Raw genomic sequence first — 27764 nt, 5'->3', positions numbered from 1 at the left:
CACTTTTCGTAAATAGATATTTTATATGCTTTTCAATATTCAGAATATTATGAAACAAAATTTTAAAACTTAAAGAGCATTTCTTAGCAGCTTTTTCCTTAGTTGATAAAACGAGCCATTTTGAAAAAACAAAACTAAGTAGGTACTTATTTATTGCAACTTAATCATACAAATATAATCGCCAATTGTTTATTTACAAACTTTTCGTAATTCAAAGCAAAATATTAAAGTAGCTATATTACATAATGTTATATAGAATGACAAAACATTAATATTTATTTACGCTGGCCCAACTGGTCGTTGACATTTTTACCGGTCCACTCTGGGGCATTAAATTCTAAAATAGCCTTTAAAATTCACAAATATTCCGGTGAATTGTTAATGAAACATAAATGTTTTTTTTTATACCATATTATTCTTATTTGTCTTACTTCAAAAGTTGGCGACTTATTAGCAATTATATTTCTCTTATTTATATTTTCAAACTTAAAAAAAAAAAAACAAGAAAGGTAAGTAGCGTCAAGTAGACGTAGTGCACTCAATACTCATCCAACTACAAAATTAACAGCGAAAGTAAAGGTAAAAGGTTGCCTCAACACAAATATTAAAGTAGAAGCCATAAGAGTTCCCACGACACAAACGTCACTAAAGTAGAAGCAATAAAAGTTTCCACAACACAAACGTTACTAAAGTAAAAGCTATAAGAGTTCCCACAACACAAATTTCACTAAAGTATGCCATAAGAGTTCCCATAACACAAACGTCGCTAAAGTAAAAGCTATAAGAGTTCCCATATTACAACAGGCGCTAAAGTAGAAGCAATAAGAGTTCCCACAACACAAATTTCACTAAAGTATGCCATAAGAGTTCCCATAACACAAACGTCGGTAAAGTATGCCATAAGAGTGACCAAAACAGAACCGTCATGATTTATGAAAAAGAACCAATAACTTTGATCCTTATCGAACCAACCAACCGCTATAACAAAACGACAGCAACATAAATGATCCAAGGCTTACTGGGTTCAAATACTGTCACAAGACGGCTCATTATTAAATAATTTCTGCTAATACAAATATAAACTGTTTTACATATCCGATGACGTAACTTGAATAAATTAATTCACACTATTTACATAAAAAAAAATATGTTAAATATTACAGCCAGTTTTTATTACCCTTATTAGAATAAAGTTTTATTAGATCATTTAATATTGCTTTATGACGTAGGCATATTAGCTGACATGTGACGGGCCGTAGGCTATCGTACAACTGGGGCCATAGAGCCAAAAACTATCTACGGGAATTTTTATTTATTTATTTATTAATAAATGTTATAAGCTAGCGATAAGTGGTCAAATGCGAACGTAATTATACAAAAATCTTTCAATAATAAATATTCCATAGCAACTTTTAATAAAACAAAGCCAATTAAAAATGTGTATCAAGTGACCCGGTACGGTTAGGTTAGGTTGGAACTGACAAAACTGATAATGTGTTCCTTATTCTTAATATAAGCAATACCTTATTATACCTTTTCTCAATATAACATCTCTGTATTAGTAATCCGATTTAAAGTCTCATATTGTGCAGTCATTTTAATAGACTATATTTTATAAAGGATCAAAATAGCCCATTCTCTTCTCTATGCCACACCTGGGTCCTTGATGTACTGTCATATATAACAACCAACTAATCTCTTAAAGTATGTTATCTATGTATTGTTATACATCACTGTAGACATCTAAACTAATAATATAAAGCTGAAGAGTTGTTTGAACACGCTAATCTCAGGAACTAGTTTTTCGATTTTGGAAAATTTGCACTAATATAAAGCCACATTACTCCTGTGTACTGAAGGCTACTTATCCTGGGAAAATAATTAGACCGGAAAAACTTTTTCACTCGAGCGGAGCCGCAGGCAAAAACTAGTAAGTTATTAGACGATTAGCATTGTAGAGACATTAATCCAAACATCTGAATGTATAATACGCTATTACGTACACATCTTGATCTATCCGAACAAAGATAGGAAATAAAGACCGTATAACGAGACATTAAATCACACATCTCAGAAATGCCTGCACGTGAGTTGGATTGCGGAAACAGTTTCTTAGATTCGTCGATATCAGCTCAAACAAAAATGCTCCTTAGTCCCATTAGATTGAGGAAATCGCTGGTAAGCTCCATGCTCATTAGAAATAAAAGGGCAAGCAGCAACACCACCTAGAACATTGTTCCTCACTCAGAGATACATGATATCTACTGAGTTGATTGGAGATCTGATCGATCTGATTCATCACCCCCATTCCACATGGCACGATTCCTTCAGACCAGAAGAGGTACCTCACGACCACTAGCTCTTAAATCCACAAAATCAACAAATCTATATGATTTTATGCAAATCACTGACATAACATGATTCGATGTTTGATAACATTTAAAAACACCTAGCAATAAAAACGCTAGAGGTATTTTAATGAGCTCACCCTAAACACTAGGAAGTTATTTACATCCGACGACATCACGCAGCGTGTGGACGTGGTCAGGCACGTGTTTCTTCTCACAAAGACGTTTACATATAACGAACTTGTCCAGATTTATTTTTGAAGCAACCGCTAAACAACCAAATGAATCCTGACCACAACCACTCACAATATCAAAACAATGCTTAGATGCGCTACCGGCCACACATGTATGACAAAATGTTTCAACTAACCTAAACTAACTTGGCCGAGCTCTTGGTCTGAAATGAGCATAAAAGAAAGGAATCAGGTAATGAGTTTTGGGGACCCGAAACCTCAATCACGATATGAAATACTAGCAATTGACTTTATTTATAATAATAATAATAATAATATCAACCCAGTATTAAATACTTGCCCACTGCTGAGCACGGGCCTCCTCTACTACTGAGAGGGATTAGGCCTTAGTCCACCACGCTGGCCTAGTGCGGATTGGTAGACTTCACACACCCTCGAAATACCTATAGAGAACTTCTCAGGTATGCAGGTTTCCTCACGATGTTTTTCCTTCACCGTTAAAGCAAGCGATAATTCACAAAGAATACACACATAATTTTTGTAGAAAAATCAGAGGTGTGTGCCCTTGGGATTTGAACCTGCGGACATTCGTCTCGGCAGTCCGTTCCACAACCAACTAGGCTATCGCCGCTTTATTTAATTGACTTTATTTACTGAGGGAAAATGGGCCCTTTTCGTCGTTCAAACGTTCAGACATTCATGCTATTCACCAGCCTAGATATTTCCAGGTGATGAACCCAAGGATTCTCGTTCAAAATACAATAACAAATCTATTAGGTCACGTAAAATACTGGTACATACTCCGGTCAAACTAACCCAGTCGTAATAATGACCACTATTCGTTCGTGCGCATCTCTGTCATATACCAAGTATTTTCTTTGCATACGCTACATTCATTTTAATTTATAACAGTTATTATAGTCTGGTCCGTGATGGCGTGTGGTTCATCATGATTATGATATAGCAGGTATTGTGTTACGGACGGTGACACTAGTGTACTATATTGTAAAATATATTTCTATATTCTATTTTTCTCTCGTAAAATAAAAGTAGTATAAAAGTAGTGTCAAACACTGCACTTGTGCAGTGCTTTCTTCATATAATGTATGATGAAATGCGCAGGATCATTGGCCTGTCAATTGCCATACAAAATAAACTTATATATTATTAAATAAAGTCTCCCGCCGCGTCTGTCTGTATGTTTGAACGTGATATACTCAAAAATCACTTAACTGATTTCGATGAAATTTGGTATGGTGATAATTTGAGTCCTGGGACTTGACATATGTTGCTATTCTCGAGAAAATTTATAGGGAGACCGTCATCCCAAAAAACATTTTCACGGCTGCGAAGCCGCGAGCAAAAATGTTGTATGCAATATAAATAAAACACAAACACTTATTTTACTTTTAAAGGCAAAGGCAGAGGCGCCACATGCATCCACATTTTTAAAATAAATAAAACATTTCATCGTAATATCATTACCATAACGAGCCAGGGGACAAGATTAAACATGACACCAAATCAGGGGCGAAGGGTGGAATTTTTCCGAAAAAAAACCCGACACAGGATAATATAGGTACTAATATGCATAAATGCGATCTAGAAATCATTCTAATAATAATTAGATTTTACATAAATTACGAAAGGGAAGCCGACGGGAATCGGATTTTATGAACATCCGTCATTGCACCAAATGTCTTAAGATGACGAGCGGATAAGTGCTTTGCAATTAGAAGAATATCTGGGTAGTATTACTAGGGGCAGACGTACATACACATAGACGAACTGTTTGTTTCCTTCTTGAAAAAAAAAATCTTATCTCCACAATAACAAATATCAAAATCCCCTGTCATATTAATGTCAATCAGTATTTTGACCCGCACGTAACAATTAGTATCGAAAAAAATAATCCATAATCGCTCATCATCAATAAAATGATGCAATACGGCTGAAGAAATCCTTACAAATACTAATACGATCAGTTATGATAATAATCGTCCTTATGTCCTTCTACTCCAATGTAGAGTCGACGGGATATTTTTTACGTCTGAAGAATTTAATGGCAGCATGTATTTTTTTTATCGCCTGCCTTTATGATGTTAATCCCCTCTGATTATTCAATTCTAGGCTAATTGTGTCAAAGCCCTAAACACGTGTTGCCTGACCTTGGATTCGAACCTGGGACCTTTGGGTCATTGGTATATATGTATTATCGTACATACCTATCTAACTGGCCTGATCTAGCTAGTTATTTTCGTACAGTTGCCAGATATTCGATTCTTATTTGTTACTTTCAAATGAGATTGCCGTTTACTCTGTTTTTGTGTGAATACAAGCTATAGAGGTTCGCATTCTAGCGGTATTATTGATACATATTGCATTGATTACTTAGAATTCTGCAATATTACTATTCTACTAATGTTCAAATTCCAACTAAATCAAAACCGAATATATTTTGAATTAATAAAATAAAATCGATCTAAAATTTGGATAGACGCATTACCCTGCAGAACTCTATTACAGAGGAAACTTTCAGATAGAAGGAAGGGTTACCAAAACATAATTACGCGTACCAAGTAATTTATAACATTAACATATTGTAGTAATGCGCAGAATGTACAAATTGCATAAACATTATATTGAAGATAACATCTTAGGAGACACAATGGTTAAATTGCGTTTCATTGTAACGTCCCCGCGGATTACAATTTTATTGTTAAATCACTTTGCACCGTTTATAAATCACAATAATTCTTATACGGAAATCTCATGTGGTTTGCTGTAACACAAACCCAGTATACCTAGTCTTACGTCCATTATTTTTTACCCTGGCTAGGCAGTGATTCCCCTGGAACCGATGATAAGAACAGGGTAGTCCAAATATAATTGTGCTTAGTGGCCGTTTCAATGAATTAAATAAATACTATCGACTAAAGAGAAACGTTGCGTTGTTTATGATATATTGGTTTTCAATTACATAAAACGAAAAGTATGCGGCAGTTAAACTAAGCACCTCTGCCTACCCACTGGCAGCGTAAGACGTAAGCTTGTATTAAAACCATAGCCCCTTTGTCCAAAAATATCTATTAAAATAACTAGGAAATAATAATCAATTCACGATGCGAGAGAACGCATATAAACGTACGAGCGTGATGTAAATATGAATTTAGGATTCGCACGCGCGCCGTGACATAACAACGCGCGTGTCTCGAATGGTCCCTCGCCATTGTTTACCTTTATGGCCATTACGAGATGGCCTTGGAGATGTGAGATGTGGCGATCGCGACGTGGGGGGTCAGGAAGTGAGTACGTCCCTGGGTACTGCTTAAAGCTCGTCGCATACTTAACGTCGAAAAATATTTGCAACAACGACCATTTTTTCTATAATAGAGATGATTCCTTCTTTATTATAAGTATTTCATTAAGTACGGAATGTGGAAATAAGTATTCGAAATTTACTAAAACAATTATTCCAAAAAAAATTACAATAAAGATATACCTACTAATTATGATATCTATACTATGAAATAAATCTATTCTTCGGATTTTATCGCTTTTTTTTTGTATTATAATCTATACTTTCCTGTATACCTTATTAACGCGGGAAAATGCCTTTACGGAATTTTATCCTGCTCTTCGACTAAAACTTGCAACGATTTTCATTTTCTTCCTTATGTCGTAGGTCGCGGGGTGCGCACGCGCACCCAACTATACCCAGAAAGATACTCATCTGATGGGATCAAAATAATTGTTTGCCGTTGATATAGTTTTACCTTGAATAATCACATTATTTAATAAAATTTTAGTATTCCATACGAATGTAGTTCGTGTTGTATTCAAATCAGTCGGCGACAAAAGAATTATTCAGTTTATTGTCACGATAAACATGGCTATTGCTGTGACGTTGCTTGCATACTTATGCAATTTTAAACACAATATAAATAAGAGGTAAAAAAATTAATAGCGATTTATAATAGGTACCGATTTCTTGAGTAGACGGACACAGACACAGTAGACAGTCTTTTAGCCGCAAAGCAGCAGTGTAAGCCCTTTGTTGTTTGAAGGATATAACAGCCAGATTAGTTACTGGATCCTATGGGAGGTGTCTTCTAAAAGGCAGTTCAGGGTCATGCAGAGCTTACTTATTCCATTTTGATTCTCTAGTGTAGGGTCTTGCAGAACTTTCTTATGCGAAGAAGGAAATGCGAACAATTTTGATTCTCTTTATTTTTAAGGACGCGTTATAGTTTTAGCCAAACACTTATAATCCAGAGATTAAGGTAATCGATTGTCTTTTTCTACGTCTATTCTCGTTGTCCCCTAAATTTTTTTGACCAACGAATTCTTTCGAATGCAATAAAGCCCGTCCTAATAACCCTAGATATTAAATACAAGGAGACAGTAACACATGCTTAGTTATTTATTTATTTATTTAAATATGGTTCTCCAACAGTACACACATTTCTTGTTAATAACATAAAAGTAGTAAAGTCACATTCTGATGTGTGTACCAGTTATAGGAGTACACAACGCTCACAAATTAGTACGCAATGTTGATATTTTACAAAAAGACAAATTAAAACTAAAACTAATTATATAATGCAAACAGCATACATTTTTAGACTGGCCTGGTTATCTGGAAATGTGATTTGGTAAGTGGATTTATAAGATAAATCTTTCCTATTTTTATACATAAAGCAATAAGACATAGTTTTAGAGTCATTAGTTCTGTGATATGCGATATTCTTCCCTGGTAAATAAAGTAAGAAATATGTTGCACTGTCTTCCAGTGAGGAGAATGGAAAAGATTTCGTGGCACTGTCCCCCACTGAGGGATTTTGCTACTCTACTTCCTATTGTCCATTTGAGGCTGACAAAACATGTTGGACAAAGAAACAAACGTAAATGATTTTCTATGTTTACGCGAATGTTATACATTAAAATAAAACCGACTGCTGACTTCAAGACACTGTGAGCTCATTCTGTGTAGATCGGACCACCAAAAGCTATTATTTTGTGTAACATGTAGGTAGATATTGTAACTTTGACTTTGCGGATGACCAACACTTAAGTCCACCCCGTGACCACGAAGGCTGTAGTCTTTGAAGCGTCGGAAGAAAATTATTATATAGAGAATAAAAGTTTTTCTGAAATTATTTGGGGTAAAAAGTCAAAACAGGGATAAAAAAAAATACAAAGGATATTTGACAAAATACGGGAATATAAAAACCTGTACTATATTTGCACTAGTAAATTGTAAGCTTTAATGAAAATAATAGTTATTATACATATCTCAATAGGTAATATAAAGATCTTTAGATAACAGGAAAGGTCCTTTAAAATTACCAAATACCAAATTGTTTGTTTTCCTTTACATTTTCCATTGCAAATGTATACAATAAATAAATAACATTTAAGTGTGTGATTTTGAAACTAAGCATTTTCCTTATGCTCATACTTTTAAGTCGTCACCCTTGTAATATAAAAATTAAAATATGCTAATGCAATAAAATTTAGGCTAAGTAAACTTTTTAGTTTGACAGTGTTAAACGTACCTATGTTACTACACTAATGTCACCACACTAAGGTTATTGGTCAAAGCCCGTCATTGCTAATAACTGGTAAAATACTTCATTAAAATAAAATAAAATATTGCATACCAAAATATGCCTAATGTCTTTGTCAAATTATCTCGATCGTGGCTACACTGTCTCTTCGACTCGATCAATGCAATGATTAATGTCAGTCGATGACAATGAAAATTATGCAAATTATGTTTGTAAATGTAGAATTATGTTTGAGAATGCACTTTGTACATCGTTTTTTATTCATTCGTTCGATCTTTTTTTATTATTTTCTTGCAGCATCAGGTTCTTTAAGCCGACTTGCCCACTAGGATTCCGCCATGCTTCTCTCACTATATTTTTTGTAAGACCGGCGCATGCGCATACAACTGCAACTCTCGAAAGAGTCGCCTCTTCTACAACCTCTCGTAGTCCGATGAATGAGACCTCAAATGAATGATAAACAGAGATGGGCGTTCCACCTGGATTTAAACCTCGTACTTCAGTAGCATTGGGCGATGTCCATATAAGTATAATCGAAAATAATCGCGCATATGTTCAAGCCATCGAAACTGTCATTTAGCCCTAACATGTTATGCAAGGAATCATGCAATAATAACAGAATAACTTAATCACGAATATCAATCACTAAGCAGTAGAATAGCGTAACGAGTGCAATAAATATAATGATAGAAATAATTAAACATAATAAAATTAATGACATAACTGTGTAGACCATACGGTTCGTGCTACGGTTTGTGCTCTACTCACGTAGGCATTTTTAAACGGGTAGCGGAAAAGGACGTCATACATTTGAGAGTAACCTAATATAATATAATCCACTGCACCACCCTCTCTTTCTATTTCTCGTTTTATAACCATCCCATGGTTGTCTGGGAGACATTGCCTAGAGCGATAAGACCGCCATTTGTGTACATGTGCCTCTTGTCTCTCTTTTCTTCTTTGTATCGTTTTTTTTCTGGTTTTGTATAATAAAAAGTAAATAAATAAATAAACGATAACGAGAGATGATTATCCCTCACAAGTCTCGCTACATCACAATTACGCCGGGATATTTGAAGCCCAACATACACAGGCTGATACCGGAACGCAACACACTTACCTGGACCACTATGGCGGGTTTAATACCTTATGTACAGTAATACTTGTATGGATGCAAATATCCTACCACAAGCAAATTACATTTTGCTGGTGGTAGGATACGTTTTAACCAACCCGACATAATTGAATAGGCCTAGTGCAGATTGGTAGACTTCACACACCCTCGAAAATTCCTAACAGAGAATTTCTTAGGTATGCAGGTTTCCTCACGATGTTTTTCTTCACCGTTAAAGCAAGCGATAATGCACAAAGATTACACACATATTTTTTTAGAAAATTCTGTGGTGTGTGTCCTTAGGATTTCAACCTGCGGACATTCGTCTCGGCAGTCCGTTCCACAACTAACTAGGCTATCGCATCTTTTTTACTAATTGTGTCGACTGTCGAGGGGTAATCATCTCTCGTCAGTCTACATTCTATTGGACCCCACTCCAGACCATCAGGCGCAGTGGCGTCACTTTGTCATGCACGTATAAAAAAATCTAATATACTTATTGCTCTACTAACTTCTAGGATCAATTACCATCTAACGACTCACGCCGTATTCACTTGCTTATCGTCGATTATAATGAAACTCGATAACAATTTGCCGTATTACCTATTCATTATGGTGTAAATTGTTCATCGATGATCATTCAAAGCGATTACGGACGGCACGTGGATGACTTTCAAAACATAATGATTTCTTATGTTTACGCGAATGTTAAAAATTGAAATTAAACTAATTTTCGGATTCTTCTTGGTCACGGGGGGGCAAGGCTGCAAAGTCTTCGAAACGTCGGGAGAAAATAAATTACTAAAACCGCGATAGAATCCGAAAATTTGTTTAATTTCAATATCAAAACATAGTTTTTATATACACCTTGGTATATAAGTAGGAAGCAAATATCGAATAGTTAGACGACGAGAAAACTTTATGCTTTAGAAGTACAACACATGCAATGGTGGGGCGCGTTTTCGTGGATGAAATGATCCATAAGTAGGAATGGAGACTAACCCCCTTATTCATAGACGTTTTTTATCTAAGGTCGGAGCATTGCTGTGATAACAAGTCTGTTTCTCGGTGCTGACGCCATGACAGCCTTCGCAGTGCGTAGATATAGGTCCGTTGTGATTGGCTAATATTGAGATACAACTTGAATCTAGTTGGCTATCAGATAACCAAAGCTGAACAAACAGACTTGTTATCACAGCAATGCTCCGTCCTTAGATAAATAACGTCTATGAATAAGAGGGTAAGATTGTAGCAGTAAACTATATTAAATTATAATTTTCTTTTTCCGCAGCCGAAACTAATCTCCTCATCGGGCTATCCAGTTGAGAGGCATCGCGTGGTCACGGAAGATGGGTACATCCTGCAGATGCACAGAATACCGGCCGGGAGGCGGACGCCACGGCGCACTAGTCCTACAGGGAAAGGCAAGAGAGCCGTGCTGGTCATTCACGGGCTTCTCGGCAGCAGCGGGGATTTCATCATCATGGGACCCCAGAGGAGTCTTGGTAGGTTATTACCGAAATGCAGGAGAGCTATGTTTGTTTATTGAGAGTAGTAAACCAATAAGCAACCACATGCATCTGATATTGTAAGATGTGAGAAGAAATTAATAAAAATATCTAAGTAAGAAAATAATGAAAATTTTATTATTCAAAAATTTCATTAAGTTCAATTTAATAATAATATATGTATTAAAGTTTATGAAACTTTTTTAAATAAGTTATAAAACAGTCATGATAATTTTCCCAGGATATTTGCTAGCGGATGCAGGGTACGACGTGTGGCTTGGTAACCTGCGCGGCAACTACTATACCTCGCACCAAAACCTCACGCGAAATAACCCAGATTTTTGGGAATTCAGGTAATTAGGAAAAACGAACATATACATATTAATAAATAGCATATTAGCATTGTATTATTCTCTTGATAGATATAAACAAGCAACAAATGGAAAAGTTCCAAAACACCTAAAAGCGTCATTGACATAGCATAGGAAAGTCGTCAGAAATATTTCCAATAGCTTGTTACCTGTCATTCAATTAGCACATTGATATAACAACCCGCACTGATCACCGACCAAATTCTACTTCACTAAATCAGCGACCTAAATTTCAGTTTCCACGAGCATGGAAAGCTGGACATCCCGGTCATGATAGACCACATCCTCAACGTGACAGGCTTGCAGAAAGTCACGTACTTAGGCTACTCCATGGGCACCACGAGCTTCTTCACCATGATGGCGCTGCGACCGGAATACAACGACAAAGTGACCTCGTTCTTTGCCCTGGCCCCGGCAGTCTACCTGGACAACATCAAGCAACTAGCCCTGCTGCTGTTGAAGACTGTTGATGTTCCTGTAAGTGTATCTTCTCCAGGCTTTTTATACGGGTATAGTGGACTTCACTGCACTTGATAATGAAGTGACGTCCAGATAGAGAATTGATTGACCAAAAACAGTCATAGATAGCGTGGCCACTTGTCACAATTATACTGGCTGTTCGAAGACTATTTTCAGTCGTAATAGGCACATAATAATAATAATAATAATATCAGCCCTGTATTGTATACTTGCCCACTGCTGAGCACGGGCCTCCTCTACTACAGAGAGGGGATTAGGCCTTAGTCCACCACGCTGGCCTAGTGCGGATTGGTAGACTTTACACACCTTCGAAATTCCTATAGAGAACTTCTCAGATATGCAGGTTTCCTCACGATGTTTTCCTTCACCGTTAAAGCGAACGATAAAATCACAAAGAATACACTCATGATTGTAGAAAAGTCAGAGGTGTGTGCCCTTGGGTTTTGAACCTGTGGACATTCGTCTTCGCAGTCCGTTCCACACCCAACTAGGCTATCGCCGCTTATACGCACATAAAGTTAATGATTTCTTAGCTGCTTGAATTCCTGTTTTGCTGTGGAGGGAAGGGCCAATTCTGAATTCGAACATCATAATTTTATTGATTTTACATTTAAGCTTTTAATTGTCCCTTAATTTCCGAGGTAACATCCTAGATGATCTCACTGGAGATGATTCTATTCTCTATATCGGACACAAAATCAAACCCCAAACAATTTAGTCCTGTGTTTTCCGAATCGACATCACAACCTTTAGTTACTGACCTGTGAATTTAACCTAATAGTTCACAGCCCAAGTACCTTATGTTTAGAGCATTGAGTAGATTCCACAATTTAAACCTTGGGTCATTATTCATTCACAGAGGACCATGCAGTCTCGAGGCATGATATCTGCGACGCTGCAGCCTGAGCTGATCAAATTTCTAGTGGAAAACGTGTGCAACTTCAAGTACCCTCAACAGGACATGTGCTCCTCAATCATTTTCTCTATAGTCGGAGAAGACTACGAGCAGAATGACTTGGTACGACATATTTCTTTCTACTTCATATATAAATCCACAAAGGATTGCTCACTTATGTATAGTAGAAATAATCTCGCTATGTAATAATAATGTTTTGTTTATTTGCAGGAAATGCAATCCACAATAATATCGAGGATGCAACCGGCATCGTGGCGACAGCTGCAGCATTTCGGAAAAATTGCCATTACTGGTAAGTGGGATGAACTACAATTTTATTTATATTAAAGAAAATAGTACATAGATCTGCCATGTATTGAAGTCAACTGGATATTCACCTCTAGAATGCGGGTATCAAGAAGTAAGCATCATTGCTTGGCCTGTTTCAGCCGCCTTCTAGTAGGTATTTGAGTATGAAGGATATAGAAATTAGCGTAAAGTAGTGTAGTCCGTGCCCTGCTTTACTCAACTTTCTGGGTGGTCCACCATTTACAGACACTGATATTAAAGTTTTATGAACATGATATATTATTTGTTCTTTCAGGTGAATTCACATCATGGGAAGATGGCCTGTGGGGCTGTGTACGTCCGTACAACCTAAACAACGTGAAAGTGCCCGTCACACTGCTGTATGGAGAGAATGATCAGCTCACTGAAAAACATGTAAGGGTATTGTGTTTAAATGAATGATGTTGCTTTTAAAATTTGGGCAAAAACTAGTAATAATCATAATAGTACGGCAAAATGGCTCCACTACAAATGACGGTAAGTGGATCACGACTGTAGTCATCAGAATATCCCTCGCTAGTCGATACATTTATGCTGGGCTGTGTGAACTAGGTATAAACACTGATATCAGAACGCTACATTTATGTAAGTATCTATGACGGCTCTAACACATTGTGTGGGACGGTCGCTATAACGGGTGGGGCGGCTAAATTATAGCCAACAGCAAAGAATTTAAATAAATGGTGTACAATCAGTGGCAGCCTTAGGAGGGGGAAGGTGGCGGACGAACTGGGCCATTACCTAGGACCTCGCGTCTCCATCTGAAGAATTTTTTTAGGTCACCAGTCTTGTTTACCAAAACAACTTACAAACGAAATTGTTGTAATCGTGGGCTGTTTGTTTCCGCTCGGGCTTCGCACTTGTTGAGTCCGACAGCCACTGACAGGGGTCGCAAAGAAAAATGCCTAAACAAATATCTACCCTTCGGAACCCCGCGTTTGTTACGGCTGCCCATTATGATCCATGATCTAATAGGAAGTGAGACAAAATTTAGCCTTTTGTATGATAAGTCCAGAAATTCTTTCATTAATAATATAACATAATTCAAACATACTTAAATTTCAGTAATTTCTAGCTTATAAATCAAGACATTATCATCTATTACATTATTTTTGTTTTGTGTCAAATTTGGACCGTACAAATCATATTTACTCTTTCTATTTTCACAGCAAATAATGAGGCTAGCGGAAACGTTAAAAAAGAATGGAGTGTTGGAAGAGATGCGGCCGGGCTGCTCATGGCCCAAGTTCAACCACCTCGACTTTGTATTCGCCAAAGATGTGGGGAGGCTCCTGAACAAACCTCTCATAAAACTGATTGACAACATGTACAATAAATATTATAGTGACAGTTATGTGTGTGTTTTATTTTTTGATTGTTGGTTGGGTTGAGGATGCATGATTTATTTCAGAATAGATTTTTAAAAAACCACCTATTTTTTTGCTTTGTATATTTGTATTAAATACTAATATACAAACGTAAAGAGTATGTTTGAACACTCTAATCTTCGGGACTATTAAACTAATTATTATCTTTACTTCTGAGTGCACTTTTTATGGCAGGAAATTTTTTATTCAGGAATAACTTTTTATCCAGCCTGAGTCGCATGCAAAAGCTAGGAAGGAACAAAAGTGTAAATGTCACTTTCTAGCCTAAATACTATTTTTATAAAGAGTAGATTAATGCAGTACCTCAAGTTTATATTAACTTACCTTTGTTTTTGGCAGTGCACTAACAGATGTTGTCTGTGGAACCTTAGTTTCAGCACTTTGAACTTTACTGCCTTCTGAAATGTTAAATATAGGAACATTGGTAGAGTATATTATGGTTTATTCTACTACAAAAAAAGAAAATACCAGGGAGCTCTTTAAATGTGGGTTAATTTATAATTTTTCAAAACTGACTCCTATTCTCTCGACATTAAAATCTTCTCTTAGGGCAGGGATGGCCAATCATTGGCACGCAAACCAGTGGCAGCATGAGACAAAATAATTTAGGCATGTCTATATCTCAACCAAAAACATTGTGTGGACATTGATTGTTTTTGACATAACAAAGTAGCTAAAAAGTGGAACTTGGATAGAAAAGACCTGTCCTGGATGATATGATACTGGTACATTATTATTTAATTCTTAATATTGGCATTTTAGCTAAGAAAGGTTCGCCACCCCTGTCTTAGGGTGAACATATGTAAGGAGATATCTCCACAGAATGTAATGATTTAGCATCTTAACTTAGAAAAGTATTCGTTATTTATACCTATGGTTTGTTTGTTTATAATTCACCATAACTTTTCCACTACTAATATAGTCATATACAGCACTCTGCCAGACACAATTGTTATAGAATTAAAGCAATATTAATAGATTGGTCATTATAATATTCCAATTCGAATACATGTTAAAGTGCTAAGGTGGTCTGAGCTGATTAAAAAAGGGAATAATGTTGTAACTAAAACTGATTTACTATCATGATATTAAACTTGTAAACGAACTCATTTCATAGGTTTAGCGTCTTTTGCGATTAGTAACATGAGTCAGGTAAAAGGCAAAGATTCAAACAATCAGATTACTGAGATATTCATTTTGTAAGCACAAATTTGTCCTAAACCGATATAACACAACAAAGGCTAGTTTCTAATCAGAATATTTCAAGCTACAATATTTCATAATGTTTATTAACTCTTAGGCATGATCAGAATTTAATCCTATTCCTCCATTCGTGTAACTTTTCTTACAATAATTACTTAATTATAGTTAATGGAATCGCAATAGATAAATGTTTTGCTATTATATTTCTTGCTCTTTTAAAGATTCAAATTGTACATAATCTATACCTTTGTTTGGCATTATGGATATCGGAATCCGTGAACACTTTTCAAAATTAATTTACACTTAAAAACTAAGATAAACTTATTTATTTTCACAAAATAACAAACACTGACATTTTGGCTTTTGCCGCTAAGTTCACAAATCACAGGCTGCACAGATAAAAAGATACTATTACATATCGATTACCTAATCTATAGTATCAACATTATAGTCGATATTTTATGTACAGCGCTATTATTCTCTTTCTTCTTCTTCTTCTTTTAAGTTATGGCTTCCACCGTTGATGTATCGATAATTTCACCAATGACAAGTAAGAATAATAGCGGATACGAATCAAAAAATCCAAATTTTCTCTTTGATCACTAAGCTTTAGTCTTTATTGTGGGACATTCTTAGAGTAAGTACTTCTACCTACTCTACTGTACATTTTTAATAATTAAGTACAATGGACATCTCTACCTCTATTGTCAAATTGACGTTACTTGTTCCAAATCAAAAATGTCTGTATTATTAACATAAATATGAGATAAATATATAACATAAAAGACTGTGGCAGCGATAGAACATCTATATTAAAGTAAATATTCATACTTCATATATCTGTAACATGGAACAAGACCTCCTCCGGCACGGTCCTTGATAGAATGATGTCGTATTAATAATTTACCGAATATTATAATTAAATTAATGCATTTATTTAATTAATATAGTGATAGAGTGACCGACGATTTGTGCTTTTAGTGTAACATAAGTACAACCATGGATCTCCACAAACCAGTCGACCCTAACAAGGTATTTAAAATTCGTTTTGTTCAAGCCGTATTTTAATATTCTATTTATTTTCTAATAACATACGTGCTCTATCTGTGTAGACATACGAGGAATTGACGGCGGAAGAGAAAATGAGGTGAGATAATTCTGTTTTAATATATACTTAGAGTGAATATTGAACTTGTTTCATTTTTTATTGTTATCTGATTATTTTCTATATACTGAGAAATTTATTATCACTAATAATCAACATTTATATTATTATATTCGTTAAAGTCTATATCTTCCTTACTAAATTCGTATGTTGTTAAAGATATGATGGCATACACATGGTTCTTCACCGTGAAATCTAAAGTTAAATGATGGTTTTTATATGGTTTGAAGGTTCACTAATTTATCCTTCCCCGGGACTAGCTGTTTTTAGTAATATTTTTTTTATTTTTGTGTAAACAATATATTTTCTTCTCAGTCATAGACTCCTGATGGAGCGGTTATGGTTATGGATTTTCTGAAAAATTGGTTACAACTTTTGCGAGACTTCACCTCTCTCTAAAAAACAAAATATAACAAGTAGTAATGAGACATAATATGTATACAAACAAAGTAATTGTACATTAAAGAAGAAAACCAAGCTTTATAGAATACATAATAAATCATCAGTTGAATATTAATGTATCATATATATATATCACACATTTCTCCACAAAGGATATCAGTAATTTTCTTTAAATGACTTTGTTGTAAAAATTTTATTATAATATTTAGTCAGTAATTATATATTATATTAAAACCATTCTCTGCTTACTATTAGCTCAGAGAAAACGCTTTGCAACAGTAGAAATGATAGTATAGTTACCAGAAAATACCTATGGATTAGTAATATAAGGAAACAACTTAATGCCTATGTTTTGTTCATCTTGCTCATCCAATTTAAAAAAATTAAATCTTTTAATAAAATATCAAATGTTTCACTACCATAGTAACATATATACTGAGATATAGTTAAATATATGATAAATTTTACTAAAAATATGTTTGCTGTTTACAACTTTCAATTCTACTTTAAATTATGACCAATTTTGCTACTTTTCCTTCCTTGTTATTTTTTTTTGCTTATTCAAAATGTTTTTTTGTCATCTGTAATATATAGTTATAATTTATTTTTATGTACAGGCAGGCACAGGACCAAAGGCTTTACATGCTTTCCGAGGCATAGGGTATTACTCCAACATTTTTCTAACTCCAAGCTGCAACTGAGCAATTTTTAAGATGGAAAAACCCAGTTACAGTTATTTTTGCCTTACCTAGAATTCGAACTCAGGACCTCAGTGTTATAGTCGTATTCGTACTGCGTACGCACTATACCCTATGCCACCATGGCAGTCAACCTGATAATATTATTAATAAACTAACTCATTATCCAGAGATGGAAACAAACTAACATTACTTGAGTAGGAATACTTAGCTATGAATCAAAGATACCTATATGTTTAATATTGTAGTACTTATATTGTCTCAATCACTCATACTGTCCTAACAGCATGCAGTGTAGACATTTTTTTACTTTCCATTACACATGACATACTAGTTTTGTATCATATCCGAATTTACATAGTACCTGATAACTGCTTTCTATATTAATTCAATTTGTTGCACTTTTTAATTGTCACATGTTTTACAATGGTAGGTACATAATTGTGGAGTGTCGTAGTGTGTACTGTAAACCATTAAATGATGGTGATTGTAGGTACGACCATCAGAAGATGCACGAGCTGCACAAGGGCCACGAGTCGATGCACACAACTATGGTACTGATACTCATCGTGACCCTCGTCGTGGCGCAGTTTGTCGTCATCGAGTGGAAGAAACGACACTACAGATCTTACGCCGTGAGTACTAAATCATATAAAGGAACTATTTTTATGTAAATCCTTTCCAAAAATAAAAATAATCTTTGAACCATTGTAACATACAGACTGATAAGACTTATTTCCACAAAAGTAATGTGAGACAAATATTTGCAAATCATAGAAACATTTGTTTTTGCTTGCCTAATAGTAACTGCCTCACGCCTAAATATGAGGGGAAGTGCGTAAGCGCCGATCAGAATGGACATATAAAGCGACATAATCTTAACATATGATGTTGTTACCTTCCCTAAAAAGTAATTAATAAAAATAATACTTGGAATTACAAACCGCGGCGCGGATTTGCACTGCGCTTATCCTAAGACAAAATGTGAAGCCATGTCATGTCCACTATTCGATAATCTCTTTCAAACTGGAACATCAGAACGCACGCACATTACTGCTTGATGTCACAAATATTGTGTGATACCAACTCTCGTATACAAGAGACTTACCTGGGATGACATGGTAGTTGTTTAAATCTAATACTGTTGCAGCTATTTACAATGGTGGCGATGTGGTCGTTTCCTGTGATCATGAGCGCCAAGAACCAGTGGTGGAGGTTCATTGTCATTTGGAGCATATTCACGTTGCTCACCGCGCTCGTCATCAGGAAGTCCACGTACAGACCCATGGCGGTCACCACGCCTAGGTAACTATACTGGTTGACTACTCTAAGCAGAATGAGAAGAAATTAGACGAGAATATACTTCTACAGATTGTCGAGTGAACTTATTGCTGCTAGAATATTTTATTGGAGTTTACTCCACTTGTATGGTGTAGTAGAGTAACTTTACTGGTATAATTAGTATCAATGGTATGAAGTGAGTTACAAGTGGTGTTGAATTTTTTTTTTATTTCACTATAGGTAGTTTTTATTCACATAGTAGTTGTGTTTTTGAATGGTGTCTAAAAGGAGGTAAAGGGTCTATAGCAGAGCTACTTTTATTATATAAGTCACCTCTACAGGTCCACTATTTGATGCATAGTCCACCCCTCTTCATAAGGCAGGCATCTTAGGCATGTCAGTGCGAAAGAATTAATACAATACCATCCACTGTCACCAAATGCTCCCCCTTGTTATTTACTAGGCATTATTCCAAACTCCAGCCGCAGACTTACACCTTAGAGATAGATAGTATACATGCAAAACTATTTCACAAACTATTATATTAATTTTCTCCACAGGTTAGTGTATAAGTGGTTCTACTTAATATACATAGCGAGCTGCTTCATCGGCGTCATAGGGTATATAATAATGATGATGACGTTCTTCGGGGTCAACTTGATATTCAACCATAAGCCCCAGGCTTGGATGGACGTCGCGCTGATGATGTTGTTCTATGGGCTATACTTCGGTGTCCTCGGACGTGACGTGGCCGAGTATTGCACGGACAAAATGGCTGCTTCGATTGGGGTGAGTTTGAAATTGTTATATATATTGGGGTATTTCAATCATATTTTTATAATAAGTATTGAAGAATTCGTATGTGGAGGAAGTGAGACTGTATTTTTATTGTTGGGGTATTTTAAGTTTGGGGTAGTTTTAAATGGTAAAAGTATATATTAGTATTTTTTCAATAAATCCTTTTTGGTGTACCACAAAACAATCTATATTACTGTATATGTGCAAGGCTTTTTTTATGGGAGCACGCGGGGGAAGGGGCACTATGTCCCTAAAGGAAATTTCGAAAATATCGAAAAATTGCCATTAAAAGGTACGTAGGGAAGGGCGGTACAAAACATTATGGAATTAGCGTGCCTCCAAAAAAGATGTGACAAAAAAGTCTGTATATGTGTATAAGTTGTGTTATTTATGATTGTTGTAGTACTATACTCAAGAGGGCATGCCGACGCGACAGCTGGAGAGCAACGTGTGTGCGGTCTGCGGCAACCAACTGCTCGTCGATATACACGAGCAGGGGGTGTTAGGTAAGTTGACAGGGTATTTTTGTATATTTTTTCCACTACTAAATAATAGTGAGCATTGACATATTATGCTTGGATTCTATGCCTTGGTAGGTAGTGAGGAGTTTGAGTTGCCAGTTGGTCCTTGTTCGCTTCATATTTGTATGGTGTCTACGGTTATTGAGGATTAATATAAATAATAAAATAAAATACATAAAAATAAAATGATTATTTTCTTTTGTCACATTACGACTTGTAATTTTGTCTCAGATAAAAAAAATATATATATATATATAATGTAGCAATGGTACTATGCATTGTTGGATATTAAAAAATAAAATAAACAAGCACACATCACACATTTATCCCTGCAGGGGTATAAAGAGGCACAACCAGGGCACCTACTTCTGACCAAGTGTGTTCCACGATGTGATAGGGGGCGAGCCTATCACCATATCGGGCACTTATTCCTGACTCCAGGCTGATGCCGAGCAGAAAAACCAAATATCCCTTTTCCCAGCATTCGAACCCAGGACATCAGAGCGCTGCCGTGTCGCGCATGCATTACAACTACACCACTGAGGCATTCTTAGAGTTGGATATTAAGATTTTTTTTTCTCTTTCTGCACCGTGGCGATCTTTAACATAATGAGCCACGCTGTTGACCGTAATATTATATTGTTGTCTGTATTGGGCCTTTAGAACAAGTCTCCAGTGAGAACTCTTTCTATCATATGCTGTCCAATTCAAATGAATGTTTTTGCTAGTGAGTAAACACTGTGCCTTTTCAGCCTGGTGTGGTGTGGATATGAAGATGAATTTAATTTATTTTTCCAGAGAACACATACAAGCTGGCGTGCGGTCACGTGTTCCACGAGTTCTGCATCCGGGGCTGGTGCATCGTGGGCAAGAAGCAGACCTGCCCCTACTGCAAGGAGAAGGTGGACCTCAAGCGCATGATCACCAACCCGTATCCTTTTAAATATCTTCAAAAATTCCAATAGATGTCATGTCTTATATTGCATGCTGGTGGTAGGATATATTTTATATCTGCCCAGATAGCGACCACCGTACACAAGGTGTTAAAATCCGCCATAGTGGCCCACGTAAGTGTCTAACAGGCCGGCATAATTGTGTCGACTGTCGAGGGGTAATCATCTCTCATCATTCGGTATTTTATTGAACCACTCCACTTAGAATGAGATGCAGAGGAGTCACTTTGTGGTGCCTGTATGAAAACAAAGGATTAGTTATAACTAGCGTAGAATAGGCGCGCCTCTTGGAATAGACTCGAATTGCATTAATTTGCTAGCTATACATTTATTATAAAACTGCCCATTAGGAACTAGCTTTGCCGCGCCGTATTGGATAAATGCGTGCATGGCATCAATGGAATTCGATTCGGTAATTTTACAAAATTATTCCGGCTCAGATAACGCGGGTACGGCTAGCATACAACTGGAGTATACTTAATGCCGTCTCACTCACTCGCATTGTGCAGCATAACGCCAGTGCAAGACAACACGTGTCGTACGTGGTGTGCAGCACTGCTGGACAGGTCATTGTTTCGACACCGCAGTCAAATACTGCTCAACTTGACGTCGGATTTCTATAAAAAGGATCTAGGTTATACAAGTTCAGGATAGTTTTGCTACTTATGTGCAGTTGTGTTGCTTGCTATTAGGAGAAATGTTTCCCCGTTTTCTCATTCTAATATCTGAAAAAAAAACCTTGCTAATAAAATGTCGATGTCTTATGCAGTTTAGTAAAAGATATTAGCTTATTATAATATTTAATAATGTCCAATGGTGGTGTGGATGAATGGATAATAGCTAAATATAATAAGATACTAGCTTGAGTACACGCGACGCGGATGATAATTGCTTTCATACTAATTACATAAACGGCTAATGATAGGCGCGATGCACAAAATGCTGGCAAAATAAAAGGTAGATCGTTAGCTGGTGACACATCTGACACTTCTATCTACTCCTGAAGAGGTAATAAGGCGTAAAACCAAGTACATATTTATAATAATAATAATATCAGCCCTGTATTATATACTTGCCCACTGCTGAGCACGGGCCTCCTCTACTACTGAGAGAGATTAGGCCTTAGTCCACCACGCTGGCCTAGTGCGGATTGGTAGACTTCACACACCTTCGAAATTCCTATAGAAAACTTCTCAAATGTGCAGGTTTCCTCACGATGTTTTCCTTCACCTTTAAAGCGAACGATAAATTCACAAAGAATACACACATAATTTTTTAGAAAAGTCAGAGGTGTGTGCCCTTGGGATTTGCACCTGCGGATATTCGTCTTGGCAGTCCGTTCCACACCCAACTAGGCTATCGCCGCTTCTAAGTTTTTTATAGTAATCCTTAACCAAGTTCAGATGGGACCGGCCGCACATCTTCTACGGGCAGCTGCTAGACTGGATCCGGTGGCTGGTGGCGTGGCAGCCGCTCATCCTGTTCCTCGCGCAGGGCATCAACTGGATCTTCGGACTGGAATAGTGGAATTAGGTGCGGGTTCGATGCCTCGTGTAGTTAGAGAAATGGTGTAAAATGAACTGTAAAGTGAAATGTGAACAAATATCTACTGTTTTCGGCTTTGAAGTGTGAACAAATGTGTAATCGTGTTTTTAAAAGTTGCAAAATAGTAAAGATGTATACTAATTCATCAGTTACTTATGTCTATGATTTGGTGTAATTCTGTTGCGTATACAGTGGTTTCTTCTGTGGCAACAGTAAATATCTATGGACCAGTATAGAATGAACCAATCAACAAAAAGGTCAAATTAATTTATGGTATACTATAGAAAATGATGTGTATTATTGCGAAACAAAAAATATTTAATTCTGTCCTGTTTTAGAGGTATAAATAATTATATTATAATTGAATTAATGTTTGTTACGAAATAATACAGATTTTTTTCGATAGTTTTGCATTAATATTTCAATATTGATCTATTGCCAGTCTAGTATAAAAGGAACTGTTTGAAAAACGGATGGATATTTGTTAACATTTCCGCGAACGACTCGTTCGAGTAATCGTAGTGTGTTGTGTTTATACAGGGTGGTTACATAGTGTTACACAGGATGTTCTGTTTTTAAATATTTTAATAATACAAACTATCAGTGTTTTGAGCAATCAGTGTATTGTATTTTTCTTTCACTCTTATAAAATTTTATATTGATAGTGCACGATCTATTCTTCAGTTTTGGACCGTGCAAGTTTAGTTGGTTAACATGAAGCATACGCATCTATCTCTTTCTGGACCTCAAATCATTTCGAAATATCTTAAAAAAAAATTACAATACTATTTCTTTTTCGAATAAAAACCTTATCCATAGTTATTATTCCATAATGTGCCTACATAGAATATTGTTACAATTGCATATAAATGAAATAGACAAAACATGATTGAAAAACATAATAAAATATTTTTTAATGTAAAAACACAACGCATTGACGTTATTTCAGAACAATGTTTAATATATAAATATTTATTAGTTTTAATACAAAACGTACAACGGCTTGCGAGTTATCTCTTCACTAGTTTTACAGACCAAGCAGTATGCTACTTACAGCAGTTTTAAATAAGGGCGCGTCCATAAATTACGTGAGATTTTTAAGGGGGAAGGGAATCGAGTCAAATCTCATCTAATCTTACGTTGGAGAGAGGGGACGTCTCGGCAAATATGAAATTTAAAAAAAAACACCTCACGTAGTTTATGGACGCCCCCTAAATGATCCCAATCTCAATCTTCAATCCCAGAATGAACCAATCACTATAACTCATTTGTGCGCACGTCAAAAAAGCTTTGTTCTGATTGGTCCATTTGTGAGATAGATCGAAAAAGTTTGGAACTACTTATTGAAAGTGGCGGTTAGTAGTACAAAACATAAGTACTGTGCTCCAGCGACCGCTTACATCGGCACGGATTTGGAAATTGATATGGTGTTTTCTAAAACTGTTTTTTTCTATTGCTTTGAATGATGAAACGAGCTTGCCGTTCGCCTGATGGTAAGCGATACGACCGCCCATAAACAGTAGAAACACGGTTCAATACCTTAAATTACAAAATATTGTTTGATATTCCAATGCGCTCGCCATCATGAAACATGAGGTGTTCAGTATTGTATAGATTTTTCTAATTTTTAGCTATTTTGCGCGGTACCAAATTATATATGGTATATTTTTGTACTGACTAGGTCGATTCACCTCTCCAACAGCTATTTCGTTTTCAAGGCCTGCAGGCACATATTCATCTGAGTTCATTATTTAATATTTTAATCCACTGTCATTATTTTTTTTATCAAAAATTTTCTACCTAATTAACGTACGATGTTGTAATTAGCACATTTTGTAGCTTCTGTCATCTTGTTTAATCACTTTATCTATCGTTGCGAATGAAGCAGAGATCCAACAGGGTAGAAATAACAATTTATATTATGAAATCCTTTTTTGTAAAAGAAGTAACAGACTTTTCTTTGATTTTAATTCTAATCACGGTAAGCTATTTTACGAATATAACTAGATGAAGTAGTATTGGGTACGCAACCCCCATTAACCTTGTTCCAAGTCTGTGCCCGGAATACTGAAGCTTGTTAATCTTGTAAATGTGTTGTATTATTTTAAAATTAAGTATAAAACATATTTTTAATAATTTTATTTGCAATATTTCACGTCTAATGGCAGCGAAACGTGCCGGAATATATTAAATTCCCTGCTATTTTTTTTTGCAATCTTGCCAGTACGTTTAAAACAGGAAAATCTAGTATTCAAATTTAACTATCATAATACCTTTTTTTTATACCAGAGAGCGGGGAAAATGTACAATTTGTCACTGGCAACCCATCCAAAAAGGAAATCTGACAAAGGCTATCAAATTAAATTAGTTTTATAATCTAGGTAATGAAATAGCTCTTAAGAAAATGTAATGAAATAGCTCTTAAAAACAAATGTATTGAGTTATAAAAAATATGAAAACCGGATGTTGTCTGTAACTTAGCCTCCGTTAAAGACGTTTGCAGGTATCATGATCCCATTGCGCACTTTTCCGCAATAAAACAGCCAATATAGAAAATTCAAGACGAGGTATTCGTATGAAATCTCATTCAAATCCGTTCAGCTGTTCATTTTACAAAGTAGAGCGGGCGAATGAGCTGATGGGTTACCTGATGGGAAATTGGCAAAGGTACCGAATGCTCCCCACCCCTGCATATATAGGCAGTAGTTGTATTATTGGGACTGAGTATATGAAATTTCCACTGTCCCTCCTTCCCTGTATCAAAATGTAATATTTGGACTCTCCCTTAATTTGAAAGCTGTCTACCCCTATAGTGATTATCATTGTCTTTAAAGATCAGAAGTGATCATGGGTTGCAATTAATTTTGAGTTTTCTCTATAAGCTCCCTAAATCGTCCGAAAATATGTAGTGAAAGCCGGGCCCACAACCTGGTAAATAATAATATAAAAAATAAAATAATATCAGCCTTGTAATATATACTATCCCACTGTTGGGCACGGACGTCCTCTACTACTGAGAGGGATTAGGCCTTAGTCCACCACGCTGGCCTAGTGCGGATTGGTAGACTTCACACGCCCTCGAAAATTCGTATAGAAAATTTCTCGGGTATGCAGGTTTCCTCACGATGTTTTCCTTCACAACCTACTAAGGGGGAGAAAATTCATTGAAAAAACCAGCTATAAGTGGTTTTAGATCCTCAATTTAGTACGACTAAACGTAGCTAGGAAATCTTCATTGTTAACTATGAGTACCTAGTCATTATACGAAAAATATTATTGAAATCCTATTTTGATATATTATCATGCATTTATATGTTTAAAATTGCGAGTGATCATTGGTTTAGTGTAAAAATTGTTATGAATATTTAATTTTGTTTTGTGTAAATAATTAAGAGCGCTTTCAGACGATGGGAGTTAACGCGCGTTGTCCCGCGTATCGAATTCTGCACTAATAGCCAGTTACTTCATTAACAGTAGCAGTCAAAGTAACACTCATTTTTGTCTAAGTCATGACGCTTGTGTTGTGGAAACTCTTATGGTTTTTACTTCAAAGCTGAGTTTAGATCAGCAAGTTCTTACAGCATTATATTGCGCAAATACTTCCAAATTTACAGTAGCGGTATTCCATATATTCCATACTCATGCCCCGCAACTCCTCCAAGTTTCTAAATTTGCAGAAAATCAAGCTCAGCAAATTTTCTTGCTAATAAGACCTTGTTTTAGAGTTCATGAAGTAACTGGTTGTAAATGTTCTAATGTCGTGCTGACGCGCGTTTTTACCATTCCGCGAAGAGCCAACGCGCGTTAACCGCGTCGTCTGAATTGGGCCTAAATGTTGTGTAATGTATTTGACCAATGTGACCACGTAAAGCCTTGTTCATTTGAGACAAACTTGATAATTGCTATTTGAAAGATTTAAATCGCGTGCTTTTTTTAATTGTTCTATTTTGCCTTTTATTTATACCAACCTATATTTTTATTAGTTTGGTGCACTATTTAATTTTTGTAGTAGTTAAAGTGGAGTTTTTCAATATTATTAGATTTAATATCAGAATTGTTTATCAAAGTATAGCTGTTTGCGTGATGCGTGAAAATTAAGAGAAAATAACAGGTATATGCTGGTGTTGTTGGCTATACACCGGGTGGTCTTTGATGTTACCCCAGTACAAACCGCATTACATAATTCTTGTAATTCTTCACTTATTTAGCATATATTGTAACGACATGTTTTCGCGTGTATTCATTTCATCTGAACAAGGTCGTGTATTGTGCGGGGAATCGAACCCTGAATTAATGATACGGTATCTGCCGATCATCGAGCTAAGCGTGCGAAATATGCGTTAAATGTTAAGTATTATTTTTATATAAAATATAAATGTATAGTAAATATGGTGTATTATTTTCTATCTTGATAGATCTACAAAAAATAAAGATGTACTTCCGCTTAAAAGCACACCTTTTTAAAAAGCTGATGGAAGATCCGCTTCAAACGCAACTAATCTGCGTACTTTTAATTCTCGCGCTTCGCATAAGATTATCTGTCTGTATAAGCCCTAACGAGTTGATAACAACTTATAAAGGCCAGTCTGTCGCAACTTCATAGTAAAAAATAAATGTATGAAACGAGACCAAATTTTAATGGTGACTATATTTGTCTCGCTCACTTTCTTAGTGTTCCTCACTCTCACCCACAATGTCATTCGAATCATTGTCTATGCGCTATGTGTCAATCAAATATTACCGGCGGTATCATATTTTTTAGGTGAAAAAGTGTTCATTTACCAAGTGTATTACTGCAAATAGGTGTTTCAAAGTGTTTATTCGGATTTAGCGTTATTCAGAACATTTTATTTATAAGAATGGCTTATAGAAAATGTGTAATATGTGGTTTGAGATCGGAGCGTAAAGATGGCATAAAACGTTATTTTATAGCTAGATTTCCTCTAGATGAACGTCGGTAAGTTGGAATTTCTTTATTTAAC

At 35.9% G+C, this 27764-nt stretch overlaps 2 protein-coding genes across 2 annotated transcripts in view; one reads left to right on the top strand and one right to left on the bottom strand.

The window, feature by feature from the left end:
• Positions 1 to 15807, bottom strand: part of LOC115442435 (protein cramped) — a 37447-nt gene extending 21640 nt beyond the window's left edge. The window contains exons 1-2 of the mRNA XM_030167464.2: positions 15665 to 15807; positions 14541 to 14614 (exon numbers count right to left, since the gene is read on the bottom strand). Of these exons, the coding sequence (XP_030023324.2) occupies positions 14541 to 14614; positions 15665 to 15677 (87 nt within the window). The 5' untranslated portion in view covers positions 15678 to 15807. The remainder of the gene's footprint in view (positions 1 to 14540; positions 14615 to 15664) is intronic.
• A 414-nt stretch (positions 15808 to 16221) lies between these two features.
• Positions 16222 to 27169, top strand: LOC115442439 (RING finger protein 121). Its single transcript, XM_030167468.2, has 8 exons — positions 16222 to 16451; positions 16532 to 16566; positions 18178 to 18319; positions 18835 to 18989; positions 19526 to 19754; positions 20167 to 20269; positions 21083 to 21215; positions 22641 to 27169. The coding sequence occupies exons 1-8, from the start codon at positions 16419 to 16421 to the stop codon at positions 22759 to 22761; spliced, it is 951 nt and encodes a 316-aa protein (XP_030023328.1). The 5' UTR covers positions 16222 to 16418; the 3' UTR covers positions 22762 to 27169.
• The last annotated feature ends 595 nt before the right edge of the window (positions 27170 to 27764 follow it).

This window comes from Manduca sexta, chromosome 7 (assembly GCF_014839805.1).
Source record: "Manduca sexta isolate Smith_Timp_Sample1 chromosome 7, JHU_Msex_v1.0, whole genome shotgun sequence".
Lineage (NCBI taxonomy): Eukaryota > Metazoa > Arthropoda > Insecta > Lepidoptera > Sphingidae > Manduca > Manduca sexta.
The sequence above is the reverse complement of the archived record's forward strand: the minus strand, read 5'-3'. Positions and strand labels throughout refer to the sequence as shown.